The sequence below is a fragment of the Xenopus laevis genome, chromosome 2L, assembly GCF_017654675.1.
Source record: "Xenopus laevis strain J_2021 chromosome 2L, Xenopus_laevis_v10.1, whole genome shotgun sequence".
Taxonomy (NCBI): Eukaryota; Metazoa; Chordata; class Amphibia; order Anura; family Pipidae; genus Xenopus; species Xenopus laevis.
Genome location: NC_054373.1, coordinates 9,645,852 through 9,671,974, shown reverse-complemented (window position 1 = coordinate 9,671,974; position 26,123 = coordinate 9,645,852). Strand labels below are relative to the sequence as shown.

Below are 26,123 nucleotides of genomic sequence, written 5' to 3'. Positions count from 1 at the left end.
AATAATAATAATAACAACAAATACTACTACTACTAATAATAATAATAATAATAAATAATTAAATATTATAATTATATATTATATATTAAAATATATATGGGACCATACAATTCACAGGACACACAAACAAACCAAGTGCACCCATACATGATAGGTCACATGAGCCACATGAGCCAATTAATGGGCAAAGTTATGTATTTTACTCTCACACTTCTTCCAGTTAGAGCTGCAGTATTTCTGAGCAGGTAATCTCTGAGGGAACACAGAGAATATCAAATAACGGAGGCTCATTGTAAAAAATGTAAAGGGGCAGAATTGACCAATATATATATATATATTCCAGTTTGGTAAGATTCTTTAATAGGCCACTTAATATGATATAAACTGTCTGTTGGTTAAGTATTCATTCTGAGGGTTACTTTTTCCTTAAAAGGAACTAAGTGAAGCTTTAAAATTATCCCACTGTGCACTTGTGTACGATGATTTTTGTTCTGTTTGAGGAGGCCAGTTAAAGGAAAGTCCTCTACTGTTGGTTGGTTGCTATGGGCAATATCACCAGTGATGTGTGTCTCCAACATTAATAAATATGTCCCTTATTGTGTTAATGATAAAGTGATCAGCTCTCTTTTTTACCTCCTTCATAGGTTGATCCCCAACCAGATATCCAAGTTGTGGTGCCAGCCTCCCAGAACATGCCAGAGTTGGGTAAGCACACCGGCTGTGTGGCATCTGAAAAAATAACATATAGAAAATTGTTTTTATTTTTAGTATTATTTTTTCAAATAATGTCAGCATTTGCTATGCAGAATCACAGTTAGCTTTATAGGTGTAGGGACCCGTAGAGTTAATCCTACAGTTTAAGGGCCTCTCCCCTGCCTCATGGCCTGAGATACGGGTTTTCTGCCGGAATTTTTTCAGGGGCAGAGCCTTTGGATTGGTGCAGCATGGCTGATCCCAAAAGGAACCACAAGGTGGTGCTGTACAGCCATATAAAAGAGGATGCCATGTGCTCTGTCAGCCATTACAGCTTTACAGTGACTGCTGCAGATGTTTGTTTCACTTTGGATAGTGACAACACCGGCAAAATGTAGGCCTTCAGTGGAGTGTGATAGGCCTGCCAAAGGCAGTGCCTGGATAACTCAACTAAGATGGTTTGGAGTTTGGATGCCGGATTTCTGTATTCAGATGGGTGAGAGATGCAGTTCAACATGGATATCGTTTTATGCCCGCGCTTTAGACAGCTTTGGGAGCTGGATAAATCTGGATGCCTGCTTCATCTCTATGTGAGTCTGCCTGAAATGGTAGAGAAAGAGGATCTAGGATGTTTCTGTGTGTGCTCGACTGGAAGATGTCTGGAGCCTTCATTGCTGTGGATGCTTATCAGTTCTGTGTGAGACTACCATCTGTGTGACTCCCTGGGGTGAGTGTTACCTTTGGGAAGGGTAGGAAAGGATAAGGCTCCAGCGACCTCCTGTTTATGGAAACAGGCTGTTTGTGAGTAGGGATGGGCGAATGTTTTCACCTTGTTTCGCCACGGAAATGATGCCCATAGACTTGTATGGCTGTGTGCGTCAAAGAAAAAAGACGCGCGTCATAAAAATTTCGCCGCAAGACAAAATATTTTTTGACGGCCATAGACTTTAATGGGCGTCGGCGTCAATTCACCGGCGGTGAATTTTTGGCAAAGCAAAATGGCTCAGATTCACCCATACCTATTTGTGAGCCTGCCACGTGGGAGCAACCCTCTCCTGTGGGAAAGCATGTGGGCAGGTAGCTCCATCTAGGACTGTACTCTTTTGGTGACAAGGGATGGAACACTTGCGCTGGCAAAAGGAGTAGTGCGGGACTTTGTCTGGCGGGGAATCACCAGGACTGGACTGCAACATGTTCTAGAGTAGTGTGTCATGCTTTAAATGCATTTGTGTGTGAAACGTTACCTTTTACTTCCCCTTTAATAGTACACTTGTTTTATATAAAGTTATATTATTATATAATAAAGTGTGTGGGTGATTTGTTTCCTAATGGGCAAATTCTCAGGAGTATTCCAGGACCCCATTAGGTGGAGGCACTGCCAGAGAAGAGTTTTCCCAGTACCTTTCAACTTGCAAAGGGAACTCAGGACCCGAGTTGGTAAGCTGGTACAACCTTGGCACCAGGGGGGACGCCAAGAGGGCGTTACATAGGTATAATACAGCCATGAAGATGGTAATTTCAAGTTGCCTCATACATCCCAACCCCTTTAATCTTTGCAGAAATGTCAACAAGGCTTGTGTTACTCTGTAGATAATAATCCACTGTGATCATTTTAGGGGTTATTTACTAAGACCCCAGACAGATGTGTTAGAGCACTTTGTCATGCACTTTGTCATTAGTCCCTATATATAAAGCCCCTGTTTAGTGCTACCAATCCCTTTTTCTGTATCAGAAATAAATGGAGCAAATACAGTGACCCTCACCACCCTTCAATTCAGATTCAGTTCAGTGAGAAAAATATGATCTCATGGTTTATCACGTGAAAACTCATGGATGAGATTCAATTGGAAAAGAAAAATTCAGTTCCACATTTTAACCCATAGACTTCATTGAAATGCATGTCAAATTTAATCTCTTCCATTTTCACGTGATAATTCTTTTATTTCACTGAATCGGGCCCAATATCTTGCTGTTATATTTGGCTCTGTTTAGATTTGAACTACAAACATATAATTCTCTAGTTGGCTACAGATTCTTGGTTCTTTCTCAGACACTACAAGCCAGATGGATACTTACAGCCAAATGTTATTTCATCTCTTAGTTTCATTAGAGCAATATCGTTATCATAAGTGTAAGACTTATAACCAGGGTGCACAATTATTCTTTCCACGAAATAGGCGCCGGCATTATAGTAACTTGGCTTGGTCAGTGTCCCAGCAAAAACTCTCCATTCAGATGCACTTGAGTAAGATCTAACAGGAAAGAGTTTGACGTAACCAATACAACCACATAACCATTACAAATACTTCTTTTCATGTAAAGTTTAAAATGAGGAAAATGTTTTTATCCCCTGCGTTTTTTTTCTTGTGGAGTTTTTTTTTTTCAGTGAAAATCTTCATGGCAAAATTTTGCTGCAGTTTAATGAAAAACTTGCAGAATTCAGGCCCAGTGAAAAATGTAATTCATCTAGTCAGGTCCTCTGCAGGGTCCATATAGTTTGCAGGGTCCCTCGTGTTTGGAGATAAATGAAATTGAAAGGTATTTGTTTACCTCCAATGACACACCTGCTCAGATCTGGCATAACCCCATAAAGTTTGATGGAAGAATAATGTTTAAAATAGTCATTGTTTCATAAACTTTTTAATCACATTTTGTTCATTTTTACTTTATCACCTTAGACAGAATTGCTATGTATTTTGTTAAACATTTACTTTTGTACCCAAAACACAAAATTCCAATCATAGGAAACAGATTAAATCTTGGTAAAAATTACTGTGCAAAAATATTGTGTCGTTTTAAACAGAGCCTTGCAAGATCCCACTTCTATTACCAACAGAGATCAGACTTTCTTGTGAACCTGCAACATAGCATATGAATTGCTTGTCATATCTCTGTTTTAAAGGAACAGTTCAGTGTAAAAATAAAAAGTGGGTAAATAGATAGACTGTGCAAAATAAAAAATATTTCTAATATAGTTAGTTAGCCAAAAATGCAATGTTTAAAGGCTGGAGTGACTGGATGTCTAACATAATAGCCAGAACACTACTTCCTGCTTTTCAGCTCTCTAACTCTGAGTTAGTCCGTGACTATAAGGGGGGCCACATGGGACATAACTGTTCAGTGAGTTTGCAATTGATCCTCAGCATTCAGCTCAGATTCAGCAACAGTTATGACCCATGTGCTCCCCTCAAGTCACTGATTGGTTACTGCCTGGTAACCAATAAGTGGAAACTAAGAGAGCTGAAAAGCAGGAAGTAGTGTTCTGTTATGTTACACATCCAGTCACTCCAGCTTTTATACATTACATTTTTGACTAACTAACTATAATAGATACATTTTATATTTTGCACAGCCTATCTATTTATTCCGTTTTTATGTTTATACCTCCTTTAAAGTTCTTCAATAGTGCCCCTATTTGAAGGCTCTGTGCTGATACCCCTGACACCCCTAAGGTGGTGATCCAAAGAGAAATACTTTCTCTTGTCTTCTATAACAATGTCCACAGTGAAGTGTCAACAGTACCAGATCTCCCTTCAGTTGGTGGGGCTACAGCACCCCAACCTATGCCCTCCCACTTTCCAGCATAGTGTTCCTTTTGGCCAGTAGGCACCTGCCTCCACATTTTACAGGAGGCAATTCAAATTGTCGGATTTTCAAATAAATGAATAATTAATCATAAGAATATTTAGGTTCAATAATAACATATAATTGTTTCTATTTTATATAATATAACCTTCTATTATTTTATGTATACATGATTTATATATTATGCGTGTTTGATCTATCATGTAGTAATGAGGAATAAGTGTTTTATTTTGTTTTATACAAATTAATGTTGGATGGTGAAGATCCATGAAATTCATTTTCTAAAAAGGATAACTTAGCTGACCCAGGTGTTTCAGAACTTTAAGCTTAAGCAAATTTCAAAGGTTGTATAATCCTTGGTGTCTGTTTGAGTATAAGATGGGAACATCTTAAAGAATTTTAAAAGCTATCCATAGAATAGAGCCTATATGTTTGTTAGAGTAATAATTAATCAAGACCAGACCAATTTTGAACGGCTAGTGTGTTCACAAATATATTGTATGTACCAAAGGTATTAAGGAATCATAAAGCATTGTTCCAGTCTGAGGAAATGTCAACATTGATGTTTAACACCAGACTAAGGAGGTCAAAGGCAATTTTGTATTTTTTGGATATTTTTGGGCAACAATGTTTGAGGCAATAGTGCCATCTACAGGTAGTGTAGGACATCACGTCCAGGGGTCAATAATTGACATTTTACAAAATATTTAGATTATGTGGTGATAGTTTAACTTTGGAGACTACCCTTCAATTCCAATTGGTTAGTTGATTAATCCCAGGGGTTGAGTTTTAGACAGAAATGAGGGATAAATTAGGAGACACTGGGATAGAAAAAGAAAGGAGGAAAATGAAAAAGGGGCTAAAAGAAGGAGGAAAGAAAAAGAGGACTAAGAAAAGCAAAGGACTGAAAAAGAGGACTGGAAAAAGAAAAACAGATTTTAAACTACAAGCCAAATAAAAGAAAAGGATCAGATGTCTTAAAGCTCCAGGAAGAGAGATCAGGGTGACATCACAGGCCAGTGAGAACTTACAACTGGTAAATATAAATTTTAGTTATATTTTAATGCCAATTAAGTTGTCTGCTTGGATATTTGTTATTCCTATTAATTGTATAGTTATACCCTAAACATCGACTTTCCCAGCATTGCAAACTGGGAATACATTATTAGTACATATATATTATGATGTCCAAGCTAGTAACTTAATGGGAAAGAAAAAGATTGAGGGTAGAATTCCTTAAACAGACCAGATCAGTTACATTTTCCTCCTTTGATTCCAAGTGAGATAATACCTTATTATTAGTAAAAGTGTATATTGTCTTGTGGATGCTTGCCGTGTTGATGATTTTGGTCTTATCGATTAATATCTGGTGGTAGATTTTATTTTGAGTTTGGACTGAGTGGATATCAAGAAGTATTTGGTGGATTTTGTAAGAAGTAATAATTTTATTTGTTATTATTATATATAAATAAATTATTTTGTTAAATAGTTGTCCTGATTTTTCACCCTTTGTACCAGTTGATTGGGAAGTCTCGATATCGAATTCAGAGTTGGGCATATATTATTTAAGACTCCTCCTGTTTATTACTTATAAGGAGCCTTAAATTCTTTTATGTGATTTTATCAAATATATGTTTAAATAGCCCGAAAAAGTGTTTGATAGAGATCATGAAATTGATAGAGTTCATTATATTTTTTTATATTTTTAATATAAAGTAAACAACAATATCCATATCTCAAAAATAGAGAACAACTATACTAATGATTGAGTTGTAAAAACTTACCCATATACACAGTGAGCTGCAGTCACTATCCACTTGGGTGAAATGATGGACCCACCACATAGAACACCTGTTATGTACTGTAAATTGACTTGCCATGGCCAGTTCCCCAAGTTGGCGAAAGTTCCTCCTACTATTCGACTGACTAAACTGTTATTAGATATACCACAGCCTGTGGAAAGTGGAATTGAAACCATATCAGAATGCAGATATTTTTTTTAGAACAACCCAGTCGGGAGGCATGGCCACAACACCCTGAAACAGCAGTTCTCAGTAGGGTGGAGTATCAGAGGAACCCCAGACTAATGAGAGTCACACTCACAGTAAGTCATGGATTTGGGACCTCAGAAGGATGGTTAGTTAACCATATTCTTGTAATTGCTTATCCCAGAGACCAGAGGCAAGAGTAGGTCTAAGAAGTCTGAAAATATATTAACTAGAATTAGAACCCCACAATGCATATTGGCAGATAGAGACTAGAGCAAGAGTAGGGGTTGATTGTACCCTGGAACAAACTCTGGTGGGTATCATGAGGCAGGGCTACAGCTTGGTACAGTGGCAAACCTGTGGAATTCCACAGATGAACATGTCCTCAGGAGAGAAAGTGGAGCAAAGTCAAGAGAAGCTGGCATCTGTAGGAGCGGTACTGCCTGACTGCTTAAAAGAGAGCCAAACCTTTTTTCTTAACAACACCTACCCCCCTACTCTACATAGGGTCCCCCCTGCCCCCCCAGCCTAGGTGTAAACTTAGATAATTAACCCTAAGTCTTTACTTACTTCTCTTTGCAGATTCAGCACAGTGGAGCTCACGGCACCATCGTCTGGCTCTTCAGTAATCTTTGGGTCTTCTTCCGGCTCTTTGGCAATTTTCGTGACTTTCGGAGCATGTCAAAGTCCGGAACACGACTCCAACTGTGCATGCGCTGTTACGGCACTTACCTCCCAAAGAAGACCAAAGAGCCGGAAGATTCCACCTGTGAACCCAGTTTACCCTAGGCTACACTAGAGCGCGGGGGGTAGGGGTTTTTAAGAAAAAAGGTTTGGTTCTCTTTTAACGACATGTTGAACAAGCAGGTGGGCACCGCTAAGACGAGACTGTTTGGAGTGAGACCAAGGTACAAAAGAGAGCTCTGAGAGGAAGGCATATTGGTGTTATATTATTATTGTATTTTTATTTAGAAAGTTGATTGTAAAAAAAATTAGCATTGTGAAGTTCAATAGTAAGGAGCTTGCATAGCAATCAAAAATATTAATATTTAGTTCAAACCTTGACAACATAAAATTAGGCAGAAAGATGCAGAATAGGAACACTAAGTCAGTTGTACAAAATGTCCATCTAATTGATAATAAAAATATATATTTTGGCCATAATATAATACTTACTTATACAATGTAAGGAGACCACGTTTCCAGAATAACAGTAAGAACTGTAAAGAAATGTAGACTCTTGTGAATATCTGTCTCTCTACAGTTCATATGTATATAACTATATAGTATACTTAGTACACAAACATAATTTGAAATAAATATGCAGATAATGGTATACCATACTGGCATTGAGCAAAAGAGGGGAGTTGTGTATTTTTAAAGAGGGATTATGTGACAAAAATGTACTCACAAATGTATCTGACAGTCAATAGATGGCAGTTACGCTTAATCACTTGATAGCAAGTGTTTTATTGGCTGCTGAGGGTTACCAGACCTGGAGTAAATTTTGTGTATTTTATTACAGTACTGCCTTATATTATTACATTAGGGGTATTGTTATAATAGGAACAACATTCGCTCAAGGTCTAGTAACCCAAGAGCCACCAATAAGACATTTACTTTCAGCTAGCCAGAAAATACTGTTCACTGCAAGGGATTACTAGCACTGGCAAAACTGTTGCACTTCTTTACTTTAGCCACATTAGATGAGAAATAAATGAATATATTATAAGGACACTATAACAGACATACCTGTATTGAACACTTGTATAGAATTTGCTTCTCCAGTATCCAGAGTATAACTTGAAATACCCATTAGGGGCGTATGGGGACATCAAAGTATCATATCTGTTATAGCTGCTCCTGAAGAAGAAACCAAGTGGAGTAATGAAGCAGTGGCTCACATATTATGGGGCATAAGAATAAATGGCATCTATCACATACAAATTTAATGGAAGCCACAATGGATAATCAAAGGGAAATATACCCTATTTTGTAGGGTTACACTTTCTTGTAGAACATATCAAATACACTATACATTATGGTCAAACTTACTGTAGGTGGATAGTGTACTTGTCCATCCAACATCTCACACAAATACCAAGGGTATTAATATCAAGTTGGTTCATTATTTGCAGATAAAACAGCCCTTACCCACTACTCTTGGAAGGCCTTCCACTAACTGTTGGAATTTCTTTCCACTCATACTGTATGTATGAGGTTGGGCACAGATATTGGGGATCAGCCCTGGCATGACATCAGGGTTCAAATACACCGCACAGGGATTGTGTTTGGTTAAAATCAGGGCTTTATAAATGAAAGTCACGTTCATCCACTCCCATCTCAGGAAACCCATTTTCTATGGACCTTACATTGTGCATGGGGACATTATTGTGCTGAAATAGAAAAGGGTCTTCCACAAACTGTTGGCACAAAGTAGGAAGCACATAAGTATCAAAAATGTCACTGTATCATGTAGTGGCACTTGTTTTGGCAACAATGGCTATAGCCATTTCAAGAAATTAGAAGGGATGTCTACATTGTTTTGTTATGGTGCTTGCTCACACAATTATTTATCTGCTTATGTTTATTAATATCATTGGGAGATGCCATAATTGTCCTAATGCCATATTTGTTGATAATGGGGGATTTTAATTACCCAGATATTGACTGGAGCAACGGTACTGCTAGATCAGTTAATGGGAACAAGTTTATAAACTTATTGCACGACAATTTTTTGGCACAGGTTGTTGAGGAGCCAACCAGAAAAAATGCTATTCTTGATTTAGTGATTTCAAATGACCCAGAACTTATAGCAAATGTGCAAGTCATTGAACCCCTGGGTAATAGTGATCATGAGGTGATATCTTTTAATGTCTGGTGCAAAAAACAAAAATATACTGGGGCAACAAAAACCATGAATTTTGCAAAAGCTTATTTTAGTGCCTTGAGGGCTGCCCTACAGAGCATTGATTGGGGCATTAGGTTTTCAGCTAAAAACACAGAACAGAAATGGTTGTCCTTTAAAATGATATTAAATCATTACTGTTCTCAATTTATTCCCTTAAGGACTAAACGTAGAAGCTCTAAGAATCATCCTGTGTGGCTTAATACAGAGGTAAAGATGTTAATGGGAAAGAAGAGAAAGGCATTTAAAAACTACAAATCTGTAGGGACAGAAGCTACATTTAATGAATATAAACACTGTAATAAATGTTGTAAATCAGCAATCCGGAAGGCTAAGAAAAGAAATGAAGAGTTAATTGCGGTGGAGGTGAAAACTAACCCTAAAAAGTTTTTTAAATATATTAATAGTAAAAAGATGCAGGTTGAGAGTGTTGCTCCATTAAATAATGGTACCAGTATGGTTGTAACAGATACAGATAAGGCAAATGTGTTAAATCAGTTCTTTTCTTCAGTGTATACTATAGAGGAGTCTGGGTTCACAGGCTCACTTAATAACTGCACGAATGGTTCAGCTCAATCTAGTCAGTGGCTGACTCAGGATATGATTCAAAAAGCTTTAATACAAATTAATGTAAACAAGGCTCCAGGGCCTGATGGCATACACCCCCGGGTTCTAAGAGAGCTTAGTTCAGTTTTAGACCAGCCCTTATTTCTGATTTTCTCAGATTCACTGTCATCTGGTATGGTGCCTATGGATTGGAGAAAAGCTGATGTTATTCCAATATTTAAAAAGGGATTACGATCTCAGCCTGGCAATTATAGGCCAGTAAGCTTGACATCTGTGGTGGGCAAATTATTTGAAGGCTTGTTAAGGGATCACATTCAAAATTTTGTCCTAATGAATGGCATTATGAGCAACAATCAGCATGGCTTTATGAAGGATAGGTCATGTCAGACGAATTTGATTGCATTTTATGATGTGGTAAGTAAGATTCTGGATAGTGGGGGGGCAGTAGATGTGATCTATTTGGATTTTGCCAAAGCGTTTGATACTGTGCCCCACAAACGACTGCTTTTCAAACTAAGGTCTGTTGGGCTTAATGAAGTCGTTTGCACGTGGATAGGAAACTGGCTACAGGATCGGGTACAGAGGGTGGTTGTTAATGGGACATTCTCTACTTGGAGTAAGATTCTTAGTGGGGTCCCCCAGGGCTCAGTATTGGGTCCACTTTTATTTAACTTGTTCATTAATGACTTGGGGGAGGGTGTTGTAAGTAATGTATCAGTGTTTGCAGATGACACAAAATTATCCAGCCCAATTAATTCCATCCAGGATGTGGCACTTGCAACAGGATCTTGACAAACTGGCAATCTGGGCAGCTAAGTGGCAAATGAGATTCAATGTTGATAAATGTAAAGTCATGCACCTGGGATGTAAAAATATCCAAGCCACTTATACCCTTAATGGGACTGCACTAGGCAAATCCATTATGGAAAAGGACCTTGGAGTCCTTGTAGATGATAAACTTGGCTGTAGCAAGCAATGCCAGTCGGCAGCATCAAGGGCAAATAAGGTCTTGAGCTGTATTAAAAGGGGCATAGAATCAAGGGAGGAGGGGGTCATTCTTCCACTGTATAGAGCACTTGTAAGGCCCCATCTAGAATATGCCGTACAGTTTTGGTCTCCATCACTCAAACAGGACATTATTGTATTAGAGAGGGTACAGAGAAGGGCAACTAAGCTGGTAAAGGGAAAATCTTAGCTATGAGGAAAGACTGGCCAAATTGGGGATGTTCACACTGGAGAAGAGGCGCTTAAGGGGAGATATGATAACTATGTATAAATATATAAGGGGATCATATAACAATCTCTCTAATGCTTTATTTACCAGTAGGTCTTTCCAGCTGACACGAGGTCACCCATTCCGATTAGAAGAAAAGAGGTTCTGCCTAAATATTCGGAAGGGGTTTTTTACAGTGAAAGCTGTGAAGATGTGGAATTCTCTCCCTGAATCAGTGGTACAGGCTGATACATTAGATAGGTATAAGAAGGGGTTGGATGGTGTTTAGCAAGTGAGGGAATACAGGGTTATGGGTAATAGCTCATAGTCCAAGTTGATCCAGGGACTAGTCCGATTGCCATTTTGGAGTCAGGAAGGATTTTTTCCCCCTCTAAGGCAAATTGGAGAGGCTTCAGATGGGTTTTTTGCCTTCCTCTGGATCAACTGGCAGATAGGTAGTTAATAAAAAAAAAAAAAAAAAAAAAAAAAAAGGTTGAACTCGATGGACATGTGTCTTTTTTCAACCTTACTTACTATGTTACTATGTTACTATGTTCCTAAAAACCTACATGAAACAGTGACCTTTGGCATGAAGAATGCAAAAATGTTGGTTTGACATACCATCAATTTCTGGATGTTACTAAGGCTAATGGTAGACATATGTCAGACTATCAGCACCACATACAAGGTTATATTTGTGTCAGCATGGATTTAGGGGGTGTATTAACTAGTTTCATTGTGGCAACACTGAACTGCTCTCAAGAGAAGCAATTGCAATAGGTATTTACTGCCAGTTCCCCAATCTTCTGCCAGTTACATTTGAAGTTAGCCATACATGTCCAGAATAGGTTTGGCAGTTTTTCACCCCAATTTTTAGCACAGTATATTTAGCACATTTATCAACTGGGAAAAGCACACCCGTGCCGAATTTGTGTCAAATTTGAGAATACATTGGAGTTGTCAAGGGTTTGCTACAAAATGTGTGACACCCACTGCAATGTTTTCTTGATTTATAAGGGATAATGTACCCCCTACTGTAAATTATAAGGATATTGGAAGTCACTGATGAGTTCTGTGGCCATATAAAGGCATAAGGCTGCAGGCTGAGTTATACAGGGAACTCTGAGTATTACTCATGTATTATAAGGGATAATGTACCCCCTACTGTAAATGATAAGAATATTGGAAGTCACTAGGGGTTGTTCTGTGACCATATAAAGGCACAAGGCTGCAGGCTGAGTTATACAGGGAACTCTGAGTATCACTCATGTATTATAAGGGATAATGTACCCCCTACTGTAAATGATAAGGATATTAGAAGTCACTGAGGGCTTGTTCTGTGACCATATAAAGACACAAGGCTGCAGGCTGAGTTATACAGGGAACTCTGAGTATCACTCATGTATTATAAGGGATAATGTACCCCCTACTGTAAATGATAAGGATATTAGAAGTCACTGAGGGCTTGTTCTGTGACCATATAAAGACACAAGGCTGCAGGCTGAGTTATACAGGGAACTCTGAGTATCACTCATGTATTATAAGGGATAATGTACCCCCTACTGTAAATGATAAGGATATTAGAAGTCACTGAGGGGTTGTTCTGTGACCATATAAAGGCACAAGGCTGCGGGCTGAGTTATACAGGGAACTCTGAGTATCACTCATGTATTATAAGGGATAATGTACCCCCTACTATAAATGATAAGGATATTAGAAGTCACTGAGGGGTTGTTCTGTGACCATATAAAGACACAAGGCTGCAGGCTGAGTTATACAGGGAACTCTGAGTATCACTCATGTATTATAAGGGATAATATACCCCCTACTGTAAGTGATAAGAATATTGGAAGTCGCTGAGGGGTTCTGTGACCATAACATAAAAGTGGTAACGTGTGTGGTATAAAAAGAGCCAGTGGTTCACACTCGCTTCCATTATCGCGCTCCACCACGGAGACCAGAAAATTCCAGCCCCCGATGGCACAGAAGTTGAACAGTACTGATATAAGGATATTCAGCAGAAGAGGCAGCATGGAAACAGTGGTACTTAGTGCAACTATACAGAAGTGCAAGGAGCATGTTTGGTCAAGTACTTTTAATAAATGGCATCAATAAGTGCAACATTTGCATCCATTTTAGCGTAGCTGCATTTTCAACTGCATTCGTAAATAACTCTTATTTCAATCAGTAATATAATTACCCGTTATATCCAAAGTCCTGGCAGGCAAACCTTCCAAAGTCATCATTCCAGTAATCACTGCACACAGGCAGCCATGCTGACACTGATGTATAATAGACCTGCAGTTGGAAGTCTGCTCCATATAATCTCACTGGAAGACAAAGTAGAGAATGTCCTGTAACTCTGCAACTAGCAAACTCCACTAACCCAGACAGGGAGGCATTTCCAAGACTCATTTCTTGCAGACTCTATTTAGTAGATGTGTATGTGTTGGTCAGGGCTCAGCTGGGCACACATTTAGCAAGACTGGCAGCTTGTTCATGTATGTGGGATCCTTGGCTGATCACACTGAGGAACAAGGTGTGATCCAAATAGATTGTGGCTGGTTGTTCTACATATAAAATCTAAATGACTGATGGCCTAATGAAATTCCTCCCAGGTCATCAGCCAACCAGAATTGTGATCTGTGTGTTTAATTTAATTTAAGAGTTCAATTGGGAATCCAATTTCCTAGTTTGTTACAAGGCAGAGCCATCATAATAAACTTGTAGGATTTTACTGTATTGCACTACAATGCAATACAATGATCAGTGATTGATCAATGCACATTCTCTGGTCCCATTTCATTAGTGATTTAGTAACTGTGCAAGGGACCATTATTCTTAAAAACAGGGGATTTTAGCTTTATGATCATAATATTATCAGAAATACCACTGATCTTGAAAAAAAATCAGGGAATATTTTCATGCCGCTAAATTTCACCATGAGAAAATGCAGTGACAAAACACTATAGTGGGTAATTTGTTAAAGTCTGAATGCCAAAAACAATCGTGTTTATTTTGATTTAACTCCAAATTTCTGGCATCTCAGACCTGCCGAGGTTGTATATTAGTCAATGGGAGAAGTCCCAAAGATATTCAGATCTGCGCTGGTTTCGTGCAATAATGTCAAGATTTTGTATTTTTTCGGGCAAGAATACGAAAAATTTGTACAATTCGAATTTTAATGCGATTTCACAAGTTTTTCCCAAACTGGAATTTTTCGGGAAAATGTTTGTTAAGTAAGGGGAAATAACCTGTGCGGATTTGGTCCGAGTATATTTCCGAAAATAATGAGATAAATTCGGAGAGTCTAATGTATTCTTTTAAAAAAACACTTATATACTTCTATGTATTCTGTGCTGGAAAAGTAGCCATGAAAAAAGACTCTATTGACTTTAATTCATTTTGTGAATTTTTTTGTGGTTTCATGATTTTTTTTTTCAGTAAAGCAAAAGGGGCACAGATTCACTCATCAATAATTACTAGAATGACTGCAAAATATTATGAATAAACGACAATCTAAATGTATATCTTGGTCCAGAAGATGAAGGGGCTGATTTGTCATAAATCAAGCTGGATTTTTTTTCTCTACTCAAGAAAAAGCGGATTAAAAACCTGAACAGGAAAAAAAGCACCTTGAATTGTCGGCATATATTAAAGAAAAAAAACACAAAAAGTCTATGGAAAAAAGCCAATAAAAGTTGGCATGTTCCAATGGGAACTTTTTATTTTCCCAGTTTATTAAAACATTTAATATATTCAGCCTCATCAAAAATTAATGTGATTCCTGTTGGCAAGTGCCTTTTTTCCCCCATGCCCCTGAACAATGAAGGTCTCGCTAAAAATACAGTATATTGCATAAAATGGCTCATGTAAAACCCTGCTTCATCTAAATAAACCATTTTCATAAAATGCACTTTTTATAATAGCATGTGCTATTGAGTAATCCTCATTTGAGTATTGAGTAAACAGAAAATTGCTATTTTAAAAACGAAGGGCCACCTGCTGGGATCATGTGATTCACAGTGCACACAAACAAACCAATAAACTATCTGTTGGTTAAATAAGTATTCATGCTGAGGGTATAATTTTCCTTTAAATAAGCTAGTATTCGAAATAAAAAATCACATAGGTATTATTGGCTTCCCCCCATGTCTATGTTTTTTAAAAACATTTTTAAACAAGTTAGACTGTTGATAAATCTGCCTCAGAGTGGAATAAAATAATAATAATGCCAAAATGGCTCTAATAACAAAATGATTCGTACAAAAGTAAGATCATTATTTGCTAACTTTTTATGGGCCAATAAAAAAACAAATTTGATCTACTGACCAAACAAAAGTCCATAGATGGTCCAACTATACCATGCTCAGAAAAGTATTATTTAGCCTCTCACTTTCACATCATATGACTATGGAAACAGGATAATAATTTTAAACCATGGAAAAAAAACCAACTTGAGAAGTATAATAAACATACAACATCTAGACATCCCACAACAGGTTGGGAGTCACCATACAATGGGGGCATCCTTATTGTTGCATGGCAACAGCTACAACAGACTCAAAAGTTATATCTTGAATTTAATTATAACCCTATGCCTTTCAAAATTGATATTGGTCTGGATGACCTCTCTCCTATAAAAACCACAGGAGGGAAAGATTAAGCCTGTGAAAACAGTGCTTTGGTTGAAATTTGAGATGTATGAGATTTTTTGCCAGGTTTTGTTGTGAATAAACTCCTTTAGACTGCAATGTTGGAAAAAGTTGCACAAAAAAAGCCCATAAACTTCAATGCGCTTAAAGTTTGGTGAAGTGAAATGGGACAAATTTGCCCATCACTATTGGCAGTCTCCAAAAACAGATGCAGTTATGCAGCAAAGAGCCGGCCAATGAAAAATGTGACAGGAGGTAAATTTTGGACCACCATATGGGTTTACAGTAATGTGGCATAATGGCATAAGAATTTAATGATAACTTTGTAAACAAAAGTGAAAAAGGTGTATGCATTGGTACTAATGAAAACTGGAGCCAGGAATTTTGCATTGACCGTTTTTCTCTTTTGTACCTAATTTGGCGTATTGGACCTGTCATCCAGAATGCTCAGGACCTGGGGGTTTCTGGATAGGGGATTTTTCATAATTTGGATCTTCATACCTTAAGTCTACTAGAAAATCATATAAACATTAAATAAACCCAATAGGCTGTTTTTGCTTCCAATAAGAACTAATTATATCTTAATTGGGATCAAGTACAAGCTACTGTTTTATTAATATTTAAAAAGTTTGATTATTTGGGTAAAATGGAGTCAATAGGAGAAGGCCTTTCATTCATTCAGAGCTTTATGAATAACGGTTTCTGGATAATGGATCCCATACCTGTATATTAAGTCCCTGTTTAGTGCTTCTAATCCCTTTTTCTGTATCCTACAGAAAAGCTGTATGAAAACGGTACTAAAGCTGTTTAATGAAGACTTTGGACCAACAGGTTTTCCCCCCTTTTCTCAGATGTTATGTTTTTTTTATTTCATCATTTTTTTGAAAAGATTGACAACATTTTAGTTTTTAAACTATTTTCAAGCAACTGAACTACAAGTATATGTGGGTAAGACTTGCCCATCATCACTCACCACAGGACATTTCATCTTCTCCATAAGGACAGTCTGACTCTCCATCACACCACTGGGAAGACAGGACACAACTTACTGATGAGCCGCATCTCTTTTCACAATAAGCTGTTGTTGTTCTTGTATCTATAAATAAATAAATAAATAAATAAATATAAATAATTAATGGTTTAGACGGCACCCACCTGATGTTACTTGCCCAGTGCATGACAATTTTTGTCATATTAAAAGGATTAGCACTCAAGGGACAGTCATGCATATTGCAATCTGTGAATAATGTAAACCATGCACTGTATACAGATTTTATATATAGATTAATATGCAGAGCTGTATAAAGTAGTTATGGTTACATAGCAAGATAATGCGGGTGCCATTTGGCCCTCACTGTAGTAAGTAAAGCCATAGTTTCCAGACCTTCTGGGTTTAAGCCTCCATATTTGATCCACTTTGTGGTCAGGTGTCCCTTTACTCTTAACAAGGTTAGATACTGTATGTATTAAATCTTTATATGTGTCACCTATTCAATTTGAATTGAATTTGGTCCTTTATGTCACATTCCACCTACTGTACACTGACCTCCAGGCGGGGCTTCAAGAAATATATATGGGACTGTATATAAGCTTTTAGCATAAACTTCCCCCTAAATGGCCTTCAGGCTCCCATCCCATCTACAAAGACCACCCACACAATATACAAACTGACATATTGTACATCTATTTTTTTTTAATTAACTGGCTATGAAAAGACAATTTCTTATAATTGCCTGTTGCCTTAAAGGACTTTTCAGACCAGTAGCCACTTTGAGTAGGTCAGATAATGAATTGCTGCTTTGGGAATCCAGGGAAATTAACCAATTTCCCTCCTTTACACACCAGAAAATAAAGACCCCAGGTACTTAAGTCTACAGGGGAGTGGGACACTTATCAATGGGAGGCCTATTTACTAAATTTCGAGGTTGAGGGAGGAAAAGCGAGAGGTGAAAAAAAAACACAACTATGCTGACTTAACGTTTTTTTCTCCAAGCTACCCTATTTAAGAAAAACGAGACAAAATATTCCCATGCACTCGGGGAGAATCACATTATTGCAATCATTTAAATGAGGCTAAAAACTAAAAATGTTTTAATAAACTGGGAAAATAAAAAAAATAACATATTAGAGACTATTCAACCTCACCAGCATTTCCCTGGCACAGTCTTTTTTTGTTAATAAATCCCGACTATTTATGGGTTCAGAAAAGAATGAATTAATGCCTGTGTGGAGACTCACTCAACATTTAGGGGGGGGGGGACCCTGTTAGTTGAGGTAAAAAAAATCTGCTAAACTTTTACTTATGTAGAGTTTTTGCTCTATTTTTGGACACCTAAGTGGTCCTTTGATTTACCCAGGCAGCTGTTTCCTTTTTCCTGGGTCTATTGTAATTGGATCTAGTGCATTGCTTGCCCAGTAGGTGGCAGTGTATAAAAGTACACTTGTGCACATGTGCTCGGGGCTCCCTTCCTGGTCCAATCTTGTGGGGAGGCAGGTACAGGAGTGGGTCTGAGCAGGTTACTGGTTAGGGGAAGTTTATCTAGTGATAGAATATCTAGTAGAATTAAGTCAAAGGCAACTGGACATGGTAAGGCACATTTATTATAGGTCGAATTTTGAATTCATGTGAGTTTTTTTAACTCTATTAAATTTGAATATACTCAAAATTCGATTGGGGGGGTTATTTATGAAAAAAAATCTAATATATAAAACTAGCACAAATTTTACTGACTCGAAAACTCAAATCAAATTCGAATCTAATTCGACTAAACTCGATTCGAGTTTTTTCTCTAAAAATAACTGAATGTCAGGAAGGCTAGTAACATGTCCAAATTGGTCCGTGGACCTCTACCATTGACTTTCATTACCATGAAATCGGCAGGTTTTATGTGGTGAATAGTCAAATTTGAATTTTTAAAGGGCCAGAGTTTGATAAATCTCGAAATTCAAATTAAAACTCATATTGAGTTTTGGATAATTCACAAATTTAGTTTTGACCCCCAAAAAAATTAAAAAATTTGAATTTTCAATTTGACCCATAATGAATCTGCCCCTTAGAGTTTTTCTTGAAAAAGTTTCACCACTCATCCAAGTGGCTTCTTCAGTTCAACTGAAGTGGTAGGGAATTTCCTGGCATTTAAACCCTTAAGGGTAGTAAAGTCACAGATATCCAATCACAATGGTTCCATTGAACTTCAGTAAGATGTTGGCTGAAGATCATAGATTTGTGAAAGTGTGATCCAGTTGCGTTTTTAAGAAAAACGCTAAATGTCCAGTTACCTTTGACTTAATTCTACTAGATACTAAATATCATGACCTAGATAAATAAGAATATTCAGTATACTAGTGGTAGACGTTTGTGTAATAGTCACTCTAGGAGCGAGAGTCAGCGGCGGTGTATTAAGTGAGCAGTTTTCTGGCTCCAAAAAGGACAAAAGTTGGGCTTAGCACCCCTGCAGTGATCAAGCTGCCAGACAGGGGCACTTGTGGGTGAGCTCAGGAGCAGGGAAAGAAGCAAGATAGTTCATTGCCCATTAAATGCTTTCATTGTGAAGTTCCTGATGCCTCTGTGCTATTTAAACTTTTGTATTTCTGCGATCTGATTCTCTGTTGTGACCCCTGCCTGCTACTGACTATCCTGACTTCTGAATCCTGACCCCTGCCTGATAACCAACTCCGCTGCATCTGTATCCCTTTCTGATTGATCTCCTGGTTTTGACCCTTGCCTGCCTGACTCCGTTTGTACTCTGCCTGCCACGACCCGGCCTGATCTGACTTCACTTTCTGTCTACGCCTTGTACTGTGACCTTCTGCCCAAAAGACTTCTGCTTCACCATCGTGCCCCTTTGCTTGTTCAGAACCCTTCGCTTGGCCCCTCTCTTAATAAGACCTGGCGGCATCTGATTAGCTGAGGGCTCCTCCCGAGCTGAAAGGCGGCTGTTAAAGGCAGAAGCAAGAGCCGAGAACAGGGTGCTTAGCATTGGTTCTGAATTTAGGGTGCCGACCGTGACAAGTAAATACTATACATGAATCATTCCTTACCACAATTAAGTTCATCATCTCCATAATAGCATTGTCTTACACCATCACACATCTGGTAGGCATAGATACACGTGTAATAGTACATGAAATTCATACAATATATTTGGCAGGTTGGCGGGCTTGTGGTTGTTGCTGTTGTTGTGGTTGCTGTGACTGTAAATACAAAAACAAACTACTTTTTAACATTTATTGAAAAATACTTTTTTTTTAGAACTTTATAACAATATAATGATTGGTGCTGCTACACATTTCATCAAACAAGTTGGCATTATGAGAAGCAATCAGCATGGCTTTATGAAGGATAGGTCATGTCAGAAAAATCTGATTGCTTTTTATGAAGAGGTAAGTAAGATGCTGGACTGCGGGGGAGCATAGATTAATTTGTGTTTTGCCAAAGCGTTTGATACTGTGCCCCACAAACGACTGCTTTTTAAACTAAGGTCTGTTGGGCTTAATGAAGTCGTTTGCACATGGATAGGAAACTGGCTACAGGATCGGGTACAGAGGGTGCTTGATAATGGGACATTCTCTACTGTCATAAAACTATGCAGCCCAATTAGTTCCATTAAGGATGCAGCATCCTTGCAGCAGGATCTTGACAAACTGGCAATTGGGATGGCTAAGTGGCAGATGAGATTCAATGTGGATAACTGTAAAGTTATGTACCTGGATGTAAAAATATCCAAGCCACATATACCCTTAATGGGACTGCACTAGGCAAATCCATAATGGAAAAGGACATTGGAATTCTTGTAGATAATAAACTTGGCTGTAGCTACAATGCCGGCATCCAGGGCAAATAAGGTCTGGAGCTGTATTAAAGGGGGAATTGATTGACGGAAAAAGTGGGTAATTTTTCCACTGTATAGAGCACTGGTAAGGCCCCATCTAGAATATGCCGTACAGTTTTGGTCTCCATCACTCAAACAGGACATTATTGTATTAGAGAGGGTACAGAGAAGGGCAACTAAGCTGGTAAAAGGAATGGAAAATCTCAGCTATGAGGAAAGACTGGCCAAATTGGGGATGTTCATGCTGGAGAAGAGATGCTTTAGGAGGAAAATGATAACTATGAATGAATATATAATAACCTGTCTAATGCTTTATTTACCAGTAGGTCTTTGCAGCTGACAAGAGGGCACTCATTCCAATTAGAGGAAAGGAGGTTCTGCCTAAATATTGAGAAGGGGTTTGTTACAGTGAGAGCTGTGAAGATGTGGAATTGTCTCCCTGAATCAGTGGTACAGGCTGATACATTAGATAGCTTTAAGAAGGGGTTGGATGGTGTTTAGCAAGTGAGGGAATACAGGGATATGGGAGATAGCTCATAGTACAAGTTGATCCAGGGACTGGTCCCATTGCTATTTTGGGGTCAGGAAGGAATTTTTCCCCCCCTGAAGCAAATTGGAGAGGCTTTAGAAGGTTTTTTATTTTGCCTTCCTCTGGATCAACTAGCAGTTAGGCAGGTTATATTCAGATTTAAAGGTTGAACTTGATGGATGTTAGTCTTTTTTCAACCTAACTTGCTATGTTACTATGTTACTATGCTTGCTGCTGAGAATTTTTCTTTCTCCGTGTATAGAGTATATGTATATATGTATTTATATCTATATATATATATATATATATATCTATACAGCAACAAAAAACCGCACACACAGGCCTTTTCAAAGGTGCAAAATCCAAAAATGATGTTTATTCCAACGTTTCGGCTATTCACTTAAGCCGTCCTGATGACGGCTTAAGTGAATAGCCGAAACGTTGGAATAAACATCATTTTTGGATTTTGCACCTTTGAAAAGGCCTGTGTGTGCGGTTTTTTGTTGCTGTATACATGTTCTGTTATAACCAGCACCTAGGCATTAACGATTGTTTTGAGTGCACCAGTATTTGGACTATATATATATATATCTATATATCTATTAATAAATATATATTTATAGACAGGGACAGTCATGCATATTGCAATCTGTAAATAATTTGAACCATACACTGTATACAGATTTTATATATAGATTAATATGCACAAACGTATTAAGTAGTTATAGTTAAATAGCAAGATAATGTGGGTGCCATTTGGCTTTCAGTGGAAGTAAAGCCATAGTTTTAAGGCCGTCTGGGCTCAAACCTCCATATTTGGTCCAGGTGGTCAGGTGCCCCTTTACTCTTAACACGGTTAGATATGTATTAAACCTTTATATAAGCCATCTATGATTTCAGGCCCATATTTGATATTATGATATTTTGGGCCAGATTCAATTCAGGGAGAAAAACGTATCTCATGGTTTATCACGTGAAAAGTCCTGGAGGAGATTCAATTCTAGGAGAAAAATCTTTTCTCCAAATTCCGTTCCAGTTTTTTCCCCATAGACTTCAATAGGGTTTTCACTCAATAAACTACAAGAAAAGTTTTTCTAAATTGAATTGCATCTCAAATGGAATCACGTCCATGACTTTACATGTGATAAGCCTTAATCTCATTAAATTGAATTTGGCCCTTTATGTCACATTCCACCTACTGTACACTGACCTCCAGGCTGGGCTTCTAGAAATACATATCTAGTAGAATTACATCAAAGGCAACTGGACATTTAGAGTTTTTCTTGAAAACATTTCAAAACACATCCGAGTGGCTTCTTCAGTTCAACTGAAGTGGCAGGGAATTCGCCCGGCATTTAAACCCTTGCGGGTAGTAAAGTCACACATATTCAATCACAGTGGTTCCATTGAACTTCAGTAAGGTGTTGGCTGAAACTCACATGTGTGTGAAAGTGGGATCCAGTCGCATTTTCAAAAAAAACTCTAAACGTCCAGTTGCCTTTGACTTAATTCTATTAGTCACATTATCATCCCACCTCAGGCCCACCCATGGGTATGTTACACTCAATTAAGAAAGCCCCCTTGGGGAAAAATATCTCAACTAACAATGTTTTTTCCCATTAACTTTGGTTTCCGTTCCACCATAGTGACTGTAGCAGACTTGATCCTTTGCACTAATGTGATCTGCAAAACCTTTCCTGACTTTTACTCTCTAATGTTTGTGGCAGGAGGGAGGGTCCAATCTGTTGATAAAATGCATATACACAGAAAAATAGCACATGTAGTGCCTTACAATACAGTAAAGTAAATACTTTACATGAATCATTTCTTACCACAATTACGTTCATCATCTCCATAATAGCATTGTCTTACACCATCACACATCTGGTAGGCATAGATACATGTGTAATCGAACATGAAATCCCAACAATATATTTGGCAGGTTGGCGTGCCTGTTGTTGCTATGACTGTAAATACAAAAACAAACCACTTTTTAACATTTATTGAAATATACTTTTTTTGAGAACTTTACAACAATATAATGATTGGTGCTACTACACAGTTCATCAAACAAGTTGGCATTATGAGAAGCAATCAGCATGGCTTTATGAAGGACAGGTCATGTCAGAACAATCTGATTGCTTTTTATGATGAGGTAAGTAAGATGCTGGACTGCAGGGGAGCAGTAGATGTGATCTATTTGTATTTTGCCAAAGCGCTTGATACTGTGCCCCACAAACGACTGCTTTCTAAACTGTTGGGCTTAATGCAGTCATTTGCACATGGATAAGAAACTGGCTAAAAGATCGGGTACAGCAGGTGCTTGATAATGGTACATTCTCTACCGACAGAAAACTATGCAGCCCAATTAATTCCTTCCAGGATGCGGCATCCTTGCAACATGATCTTGACAAACTGGCAATTGGGGTGGCAGATAAGATTCAATATGGATAAATGTAAAGTCATGCACCTGGGATGTACAAATATCCAAGCCACTTATACCCTTAATGGAAATGCACTAGGCAAATCCAAAATGGAAAAGGACCTTGGAGTTCTTGTAGATAATAAACTTGGCTGTATCAAGCAATGCCAGTCAGCAGCATCAAGGGCAAATAAGGTCTTGAGCTGTATAAAAAGGGGCATTGATTTATGAGAGGAGGGGGTTATTCTTCCACTTTATAGAGCACTGGTAAGGCCCCATCTAGAATATGCCATACAGTTTTGGTCTCCATCGCTCAAACAGGACATTATTGTATTAGAGAGGGTACAGAGAAAGGCAACTAAGTTGCTAAAAGGTATGGAAAATCTTAGCTATGAGGAAAGTTGGGATTGTTTATGCTGGAGAAGAGGAGCCTAAGGGTTGATATGATAACAATGTATAAATATATAAGGGGATCATATAATAATATCTCTAATGCTTTATTTACCAGTAGCTCATTCCAGCTGACACAAGGTCATCCATTCCGATTAGAAGAAAAGAGGTCCCGCTTAAATATTTGGAAGGAGTTTATTTACAGTGAGAGCTGTGAAGATGTGGAATTCTGATTTTTCTGAATTCTGATCTGATTTTTTTGTGCAAATTTGCGGCAAACATGGAAATTTGCCGCAAATTTGCACCTGGTGAATTTAATCTCCCATCACTAATGGGTAGCAGTTAGGACAGTGGGGCTGTCATATATGTAATAAAAGTATTATGATTTCTTCGATTCAAATAAATGAGAAAACAAATGTTATTCAGTAGTGATTTCTTACCACAATTTCTTTCATCGTCTCCAAAAGGGCAGTCTAATACACCATTACATATCTGGTAGGCATAGATACATGTGTAATAGTAGCTACAGTACAATTGGCAAGTTGGTATGCTCGGGGTTTTAGTGGCTGTAAAAAAAAACAGAACAAAACCTCTTAATACAATTTACTGATTTTTTTTTATTTGTCCTTTTAAAGACTTTATAAACTTACTCTTGAGAGCTTCTCTATTAATACACATAGGGGCTGATTTAACAACATTCACATTTTTGCCACAATTGGATTTTTTTTGCACAAAAACAAATTCAAGTAATATTTTCAAAAACTTGAATGTTTGCTATTTATTTAGCACAAAAAACTGAAATGTAAAACTTCAGCATCTAAAAGCGTGAGAGTTCATGTAGAAGTCAATGACAGTTGTCCTAGGCAATATTCAAGCCATTTTATTTAAATTCCAAGATTTTTGAATTTATATGTTCACAATTTCAAGGTGTTCTAATTTTTACATGATTGTATTCAATCGAACCTTTTCTTTTCAGATGTTTTGATAAATAAGCAAACATTCTAGTTTATTTGAAGAAGAAAAATACCTTTAAAACCTTATAAATTCATTATTTGTTTAGATACAGTTATAGCTCTTACACATTGACTCTGTTACAAAAGATACCCTGAAAAAGGCCACATGTTATCCAAGGAGCAACACATTGGGGTATTTACTAAAAGTTGAGTTTATCTAATTTTTTTACTAAAACAAACTCAACTTAATTCCCATCCATTGTACAGTAAATCATTTATCAATTATTCTTCTTGAAAAACTCAGTGTGACAAAACATTGAAACAAATTTGTGCCTTAATTGAAATGGTACGACTTTTTCGAATTGATGATTCGAAAACTCAACTTTATCAAACTGTCACGCAAAAACTCAACTTTATCGAATTATCGGACAAAAACCAGTGTGGATCACAATGTCAAGAAACATCTTCAGGGACATCTGCCATTGACTTCTTTATGACCTCAGGAGGTTTTAGCTGGAGTATTTTCTGTCATGTCTCCAGCATACTCTTTTACCCTGTTTTTGGATTTCCCAATTCTCATGCTGTGGGCCCCCTCTGCTGGACACTTGCTGTAATTATACAAGGTCACTTCCTATCCATTCTACTCCTCCATAATGCTTATGGCAGAATTTGAACTAATCAGGCTACCATAGTCTCACCATGTGACCTAGAGCAATGCCTTGTGGGAGCCAGGACTCCATTTTACAGACCATGCTGTGGAAGAAGCACACACAGTTTCATCTCTCCTCATGGTAGCATCGCTGGTAATCAAAAAGTTGCACCAAATCACCTCCACAGCTGCCAGCACCCCAGAGACATTGCTGCATAGACTTTTCATGCCAGCTAGCATTTGATGTTGCATTTATATGCATATATGTTTATATTGCACTGTTCATTGCAATCTATTTACCCTATTTCTGTTATTTGTTACAATTTCACCTATTCCCCTTTGCCATCCAGTAAAATCTACAGACTTCAGTTCACAGTATCTTTATTGGAGTGTGAGGAGGTTTAGCTGCATGTCAAACTACACACTGCCCCAAGGTAATAAGTAGGGAGGACAGAACAGTGAAAAAGCGGCTGCCTTATCGGTGGGATAAACTATAACTCACCGCATGTGCAGTAAAACAGCAGCTGCCACACAAGTGATTAAACCAGCTACATTGCAAGTGCAGACAACAGCATATTACAGAGATCCGGATACAGACACTGCTATTAAGTCATTACAGCACAGAGGAGCCACTACAAAAGCTTATCCAGTGTTACATAATGTCACAGAAAAGAACATCCTCATTAGTGACCAGATCCCAGGTCTCAGGCTCCTCTCAACGCTCATCTGTTACTAATGC

The 26,123-nt window shown here is 37.9% G+C and overlaps 1 protein-coding gene across 4 annotated transcripts in view; it reads right to left on the bottom strand.

Annotated features, from left to right (window-relative positions):
* tmprss2.3.L (transmembrane serine protease 2 L homeolog) overlaps positions 1–26,123 on the bottom strand; it is a 65,204-nt gene that overhangs the window by 5,718 nt on the left and 33,363 nt on the right. For 3 of the 4 annotated variants that reach the window (NM_001087958.1, XM_041580901.1, XM_041580900.1), the window contains 10 exon segments: positions 634–729; positions 2,770–2,945; positions 6,063–6,231; positions 7,443–7,486; positions 8,019–8,129; positions 13,155–13,284; positions 16,583–16,705; positions 19,651–19,803; positions 22,803–22,937; positions 24,223–24,348. In NM_001087958.1, coding sequence (NP_001081427.1) covers positions 634–729; positions 2,770–2,945; positions 6,063–6,231; positions 7,443–7,486; positions 8,019–8,129; positions 13,155–13,284; positions 16,583–16,705; positions 19,651–19,803; positions 22,803–22,937; positions 24,223–24,348 — 1,263 coding nt within the window. 4 annotated transcript variants of the gene reach the window in all.